At 47.2% G+C, this 7,062-nt stretch overlaps 1 protein-coding gene across 1 annotated transcript; it reads right to left on the bottom strand.

Moving 5' to 3' along the window:
• Positions 1-2,716: 2,716 nt before the first annotated feature.
• On the bottom strand, positions 2,717-5,100 carry TMEM200C (transmembrane protein 200C). Its single transcript, XM_010584837.1, has one exon. It carries the CDS (start codon positions 5,060-5,062, stop codon positions 3,416-3,418), a length of 1,647 nt encoding a protein of 548 aa, XP_010583139.1. The 5' UTR covers positions 5,063-5,100; the 3' UTR covers positions 2,717-3,415.
• Between the last annotated feature and the right edge of the window lie 1,962 nt (positions 5,101-7,062).

Raw genomic sequence — 7,062 nt, 5'->3', positions numbered from 1 at the left:
ACTGAAGTACAATTAGGGCATTTGCCTATGTCCTCAGACTGGCCCAAGCAGCATCTATATTCATAAGGACCAGATGCAGCCTTCTACCTAGTGATGGGAGTATTCTGAGGGTTCAGGCAGAAATTAACTTTTCCTCTGGAAATTTTATGTATCATAGCACTTCTATGTGTCAAACCAAAACCAAATATACATTTCCATACATTCCATAGCAAAAATTTATGCCTAGGTATTCTAGCTTAACATATCTTCAGGGATCTCACTTTTTAAATAGGGGGACAAACAATTCCTTCTTAATAAACATTTTGTGTGGGAGCACATGTCTCTCTGCAACACATAAGCAGGCGGATACTGGTAAGTAGAGGCAGCTTCTCAGCTCTTGACAAGGACTGTGGAGGAAGCACTTGGTGGCAGGACGCTGGAGATGAAGGTTAAAAGGAAGAGACTAGATAGGAGAAAAATGTGTAAGCACCTGACAGGATGCACAAATGATGGCCAAGAGGCAGGCTGGCAGTCGTGAGAAGCGGTCAGGGCCAGCTGGGAGATACTCAAGAACAGGTCAATGCACAAACCCTAGCACCCCGGTCACCTGCTGGTATCACCAGGAAAGGCTCAGCTCCTTACCAGCTGCTGTATTTCTCTCCAAGGCTAATGGTACTAACTGCAGTCATGGCTGGTGCACAGGGACTGAATTTCTCAGCTGTTTTCCAACATCAGCGTGTTAAACTAGCTTGCCCATCTTGAATTTTAAACAAAAGTTTGTAACTCCAACTCCACCACCCCAGAAGCTGCTCAACAAATAGTTTTAATTAATAAATTTTCAAAAATAATGAGAGATTTTTGGATAACTTGCAAACAGAGAGAGGCAGTTTTCTCTGCTTATTAATCTATGTTACAAATCGCTGCTGTTATAAAAAACCCAGCTTGACTGATGAAAGTTCATGTTTCACACCTTTTTTGGCAACAAAGGAACAAGCTATAATTTTACTTATTAAACCCAAACTCTGTTTTAATTTTGTTATGCAGAAAGCTTTGCAGTAAATTAATCGTCAGAAGAATTACTGGGCTGCTTTATTTTAAATCAATCTAAGGAGTACCCAGAGGCTTTTTAAAAGTAGGGTTTTTTTTTTCAGAGCACACTAGATTCAGATGACTAAAGAACTATTTACTAAGAATATTTAAAAAAGCATTTGTCTCCCCCCTCTCAGAATAAAACAAACCCCTGCCACATCTTCACGAGGACCCCATGCCCCAGAAAGCAGCAGCCATGACTTGCCTCTTCCCTTGTACCTCAATGAAGGATTTTTTTCATGGAAAATAACAAACAGGGTGTCTTCAGCTGTGTCCATAACTAGCATCTCCATCAGTACCAGGTAATGCTGCTTGGCTACATCTCATAAATCTTGTTGGAAGTCACAGGAGAAGTAGCAGAAGTGCAGCGCCATTGCCTATGGGGAACTGAAAGGAAAGACCCATGCAAACACCAGCACCAGCCGAGCTGCCTGCTCTCCACTTCACACGGTGTCTAATCCAGCCAATGCCAGTCAAGGCAATTTTACTACATATTTTTGCCAGCTATGTGCTAGCAGTTTGATAGCAAAAAATGCCATACTGATGTTCATATTGTCAGTGCACTGGTTGCCACTGACAGGAGGAAAGATATTGCCACCTGGATGTCTCGCTGCTCGAGAGAACAAACACTTGCTGCTTCTCCAGTTTCGAGACTCTGACGTGGCAAATTGTTCTTTTTTTTTCTTCTTTTCTTTTAGATTAGCCTTATTTAATAAAGGATTTTGCTGGATTACTAAATGCAATTGCATTTAGTGATAGTTATATTCCATTTTGCAACGTATTGTAATGTAAGTAGTTAAATATGTAACTAAGCATTTTAAAACATGAAACGGTAAGAAAAATTTTAATTGCAACAGAAAGACTATTGCCTGCCTACGCATTGTATTTGTTTAATGTCGATTTCTCTTCCCGTAGTAGTGAAATGCCACATCCATATTTAAAATCTGAAGTATTGACAAAATCTTCTCAGCACATAAAGCTGTTTTGGCAAAATAAAAGAGTGCCTGCCGTGCTACAGCTATGAAAATGAAACAGCTCATCAATTTATCTAAAAATCTGCCTACAGAAAAGACATTCTCCAGCCTTCAGGAAACCTGATGCTTTTCTCACGCAGGAAGAAATCCTCACCACGCATAAGTTGGTGAGAAACCTCCGCTGACTTCAATAAGGCCAACTGCTATGAGATTGACAGGGCTATCATTATGCTTTAAAATTAACCATATGCACATGCATTCACAAATAGGAACCATAACAGCAGAAAGGCTTAATGTAACAGTTATAAGGGAAGTGAAAAATCCAGAAAGAATATGCTGCAGTTTGAGATTAATGTGTTACAAAAAATCTAATTTTAATAGGCCAAACCTTTAAAAAAATTTTTTCCTTAGCATGTCAAAATGTCACATTTCTTCAGCTGTCAGTAGAGCACTGTTAGAAATGGAGACAGAAGCTGCTGATTGAATTAGCGTGGTTTCTCAGAGACTGAACCAGTATTTATTTTTAAATTACTCCTAAATTATTAGTTACCCACTTAAAAGCATAAGCAAACCTTTGGCCTCACAGCATCTCTATAATCTTTCACAGTATAAAACCAAAAGTTTTCTGATATCTGTAATTACTTACCAAAATAAAGGACTTTTTTGTGTGGCAGTTTTGTTTGTAAATGTTTTATTAAAAAAAAAATAATCTTTCAATGCTATTAGTCAATACATTTGTAATAATACTTAATAAAGTATCATGTAGTAGTAGGTATTTTGGATTCAGGAATGTAATGGTTTTAACTAAATCATCAGAGCTCTGTTCCGCTCCAGTCTCTTCTAAATTGTCATTTTTTTTCCAGAATTTAAACAAACTCATTCTTTGTCAAGGTACGTCATCCTTAAGGCCTTGCAAACTTTTTAGTGATTGAACCAAAACAAAGAGAGAGCTCGGCTTTCTTGATCTGAAGACCACGTTGCTCTTGAACTTAAAAAGGTGCCTGTGGTTTTCAAGCAGTTAGTGGCAAATCAGCAAGAAAGAAATCAGAGGAGAAGAAGGGGCACTTGGAAATCAAAACAGTAAAGTGCACAGTTAGTTATACTGTCTGAAATTGTATTAATCTGATCCAAAGAACTTGCTAGACTGTGGATATTTAATACAATTTGGCTTGCATGGAACATACAATCACAATCGGACAAAAAGGATTTTCTTTTTCTTCCTGAAGTCATCTACAGGATTTACGGAATTCAATTTTCAAGGGTAACATACTGCAGCTCTTTGGATATTGATCAGTTTCCTAAGTCCACAAGGAGATGGAGAAGGGGGGGAGGTGTGGAGGGTTTCAAGGTGTCCTCGTGCCTTCTCTGTTTGTTTAGATACCAGTACTCTCCAGTTCCCCATCCTCCAGCCCTAATGCAGTGTGCGACCTAGAAATCATAAAGAGTTTCTCTTTATTTGTATACTGTCTTTGAGTTTGCTGGGATTGCACCCCTGTTTGTTCTCTGCTGGTAGCCTTGAGGGGGTCTGTCTTCTCAGCTGGTTCCTCCTCACAGTCCGGGATTTTACTGGCTGGGGTGTTGGCAACTGACTCCAAGGAGGTGCCTGTCTCCTCCAGGTGGCTGTAGCCCTTATTGCTGCTGGAAGGCTCAGACTGGGAGCTCTGGGAGTCCGTCCTGGTGAAGGCAGGAGGGGTTGAGGGGGGCGACTCCCCCAGATCCAGAGATTTGGAGTAGCTAGAAGATGCCTTTACCAAGAGGCTGGAGTCCGGGCCCCTGCTGACAGCCAGGGGCTGAGGTGGCTCAGGGAAATGGGGACGACCAGCATCAGGCAAGCAGCTGGTGCTCTGCCGCCTGACAACCAGCTTGTGCCTCTTTGTCCCACAGCCTCCCTCGACCCGGCTGCCGCTGAGGTCGGTCAGACTCAGTTCAAACTCCCCCCGTGGGATTTCCCGGGCTCCCCGCTCACCAGGGGGCCTCTGCCAGCCTCCCTCTCCGTTGCTCGGCGCTGAGGGCAGGAGGGCAAAAGCGCTCAGTGAAGAGCTGACAATAGAGTTGGCTGTGCTGCGCCGGCCCCAGCTCTCCGGCGGGCTGCAGGGTGGGCTGGTGACGGTGTGGCCAGCAAGGGCAGCACGCTCCTGGTAGATGCTGTACACAGCCTCGGCCAGGCTGGGCGGCTGTGGGGGGACGGAGAAGGAGGAACGCCGCGGCGAGGACGCCAGGTCTGGTGGGGAAAGGGAGACACCCAGTCCTGGTGGCCAGGAGCTCTTGGCCAGCATGGCCGCAGCACCCAGGCCTTCACTGCCAGGCTTTAGCTCCAGGCCCCGGGACTGCACGTAGTTGACAAAGCCGTTGAGAGGGGCTGAGGCCGGGGTGCCTCTGTCCTTGGCCCGCAGGCTGTGCGCATCGATGACAGTGGAGTAGAGGTCACGCAGGTTGATGATCTTGGTCTTCTTGTCGCGGTTCTCGTGCAATACCGCATTGGCGCAGATGAAGAGGAAGATGCCGATACCCATGATGAGGGGGCCCAGCACCTTCAGCTTGTCTGAATGCAAGTAGCTCGAGAAAAGACGGAAAAGGAAACCCACGGAGGCCTGGGGGGACGAAGAAGTGGGGGGGGACTGTGGGGACTCCCGAATGGTAGCAGTGGTGGAAGTGTTGGCTCTGGGGGGTGACTCTGGATGGATGCCTGCTTGTGCCCGTTCGCTCCGGGAGCGGTTCTGGGGGGTGCCACCCTGAGGTGCCAGATGACGGCCCCCGATGATGCTGCCTTCTCTGTACACCTGGCTGGGCTTCGGCCAGTAGCCCACCACGGCCAAGGCGACGCCCACAAGCAGTACCAGGATGCCACAGAGGGCGATGAGCCCCGAGAGGGAGCACAGCTTGAGCTTGCCTTTCACCACCACCACGTCGTTCTTGCGCTTCTTTTTGGCCTTGCGTTTGCGTTTAGGGACTTGGCTTTGGGGTCGCAAGGGGTCCTGTTTCCTAGCTGAGATCCTCAGGAGGCCTCCAGTGGCGATCATGGCTGGCTACCCAGAGTACTGCCTCCTCCAGCCACTCCAGCTCCTGCAGTGAAAAGGAGAAGAGAATGAGGACCAGGGGCAGACCTGCAGCACAAGAGGTGTCTCTGATGCTGTTCCTCATTCAAATTCCTGCTAATTAAAACCCTCAACAAATGGAAGGGGGCTTGACACCCACAATCACCCTTGCCCACGCAGCTCCTGTGTGTGAGTAAGAGACTAGCAGACTGACAGCATCGAAGCAGCCATGTGCCCCGCTACACTCTTGCCAAACAGCTAATTATTTTCTTTATCATTTACCTGGAGCGTAGAGGGAGTGGTATCTGCTGGTGTAAATAAAAAAATGATCTTGCAGGTCTCAGGAGCTTGCAAAGCGCCAGAGCTCAGAGGATGCTGAGCCCCACTCCCTAACAGCGTCTGGGGTTACACTGCACACTGACTGTGGTTAGTGATGTCATGCAGGATTTGAGGGGATGGAGGAAATAAAAGCAGGAAGGCAGTATGTTTGATATATAGATACTGTTTGTTTCATTACACTGCTTACATGTTACTGGGGGGAAGGTTAAACATATTACTTGCCTTGCTTAAATGAGTGGGAAAGGAATTACTGTGAAATGCACAAGGGAAACATTTGAACGCTGGAAAGCAGTGCCCTGTGAAAGTTTCTTCCTAGCCATTTGGCCTTGATCTGCAATATTGCAGAAATTCAACTGCTGCCTGCGGTCTAGAGGCATCCGTGGTTTGGGAACAAGTGTGATGCTCCAGGTAACCGTTATGTAACAGCGGCAAATTCCTCCGCCCCCAGAAAGGGGAGATAGTGGCTGTCAGGTAAGAGATGGCATGTCAAATCTTATTAAAGGAGGAGCGAACCCTTGAGAGTCACCTCGGGAAACAGCAACGACTGCTCGTCGGGAAACTGGCAGGGTACTAACCATTGAGCATTTATGGCTTTTTTTTTACTGGACCATCAGAAGTCATCCCCATTCCAGTGATCTGAGTTACAAAATGCAGCGTGCAGGAACAATTCCTGCATTGTTGCAATTTTTTTTGAAAGATATTCCTTCATGCTACTGAGGAGCAGGATCCCCTCCCCCCTTTCTCTGAGTGTCCCATTATTTTTTTCTTTGAGGGAGCAAAAGATGACAGCACCGAATAAAATACAATTCACAAAGTTCAATTAATTGCACTGAAAGGCGATTAAGTAAGCACCTAAAAAAAAAAAATCTTGGTCCCTTCCCCCGTCAGCTTTTAAATCTCATTTCTGTTCTTTTCTATTCCCAGATTTGCCACATATGCGGTAATTTTGTGTCCCATTTGCTCCGTTTGTATTTTCCCCCCAAAAAGGGTGTTGTCAGCAAGGACATTGTTAAATTACTCTCCGAGGTACCGCACGCTCAACACAAAGAGCAGACACTCGTCTTCTCTTTCCTATCGCTGAACTATTTATTTAAAAAAAAAAAAGAGCATTTTTTCTTGATGCAAAAGTGTAATTATCGGAGCACGCTTTGCTTGAACTGCCGCTTCGTTGATCTCCTTCTTGCTGCTGCCCCGCTAGCCAGCAGCCCGTCTCCTCTACCACGGCGAAAACAGATGGCAATCAGCACCGAGGAACCTTCCCAGTTCGGCATCGCCTGGCACTTCGTTTTGGCGATGGAGAGAGCAGAACTCGCCGTGCGAAGGAGGGCACCGAGGGACCGCCGGCCGTTGCCAGTGACCGCGGCGCAGCAAAACGCCCCGGGACGGGACTCGCAGGGGCTGGAGTCATGTCCCGCACGAACTGACCGCGACCGCCGCCCACGCCCCAGCCCACCGCCGCCGGCTCCTTAGGCGAGCCCTCCAGCACTGCCCCGACCTCGCTCGGCAAAGACCAGATACAGTTTTAAAAGGACCCGGTTTAGCGCCTTCCCACCCCTCGGGCGCCACCGGCGGGGCTCGCCGGGCTCCGGCTGCCGGGGCAGGGGCGGCCACGCACCGCTTTAAAGGAGCTCCGGCACCAGACCCCG

The sequence above is a fragment of the Haliaeetus leucocephalus genome, unplaced genomic scaffold (genome assembly GCF_000737465.1).
Source record: "Haliaeetus leucocephalus isolate CR32 unplaced genomic scaffold, Haliaeetus_leucocephalus-4.0 Scaffold1007, whole genome shotgun sequence".
Classification (NCBI taxonomy): domain Eukaryota; kingdom Metazoa; phylum Chordata; class Aves; order Accipitriformes; family Accipitridae; genus Haliaeetus; species Haliaeetus leucocephalus.
The sequence above is the reverse complement of the archived record's forward strand: the minus strand, read 5'-3'. Positions and strand labels throughout refer to the sequence as shown.

Excerpts from the sequence above, each read along its gene's own strand:
- TMEM200C (XM_010584837.1), bottom strand. The coding sequence starts at position 5,062 with ATGATCGCCACTGGAGGCCTCCTGAGGATCTCAGCTAGGAAACAGGAC.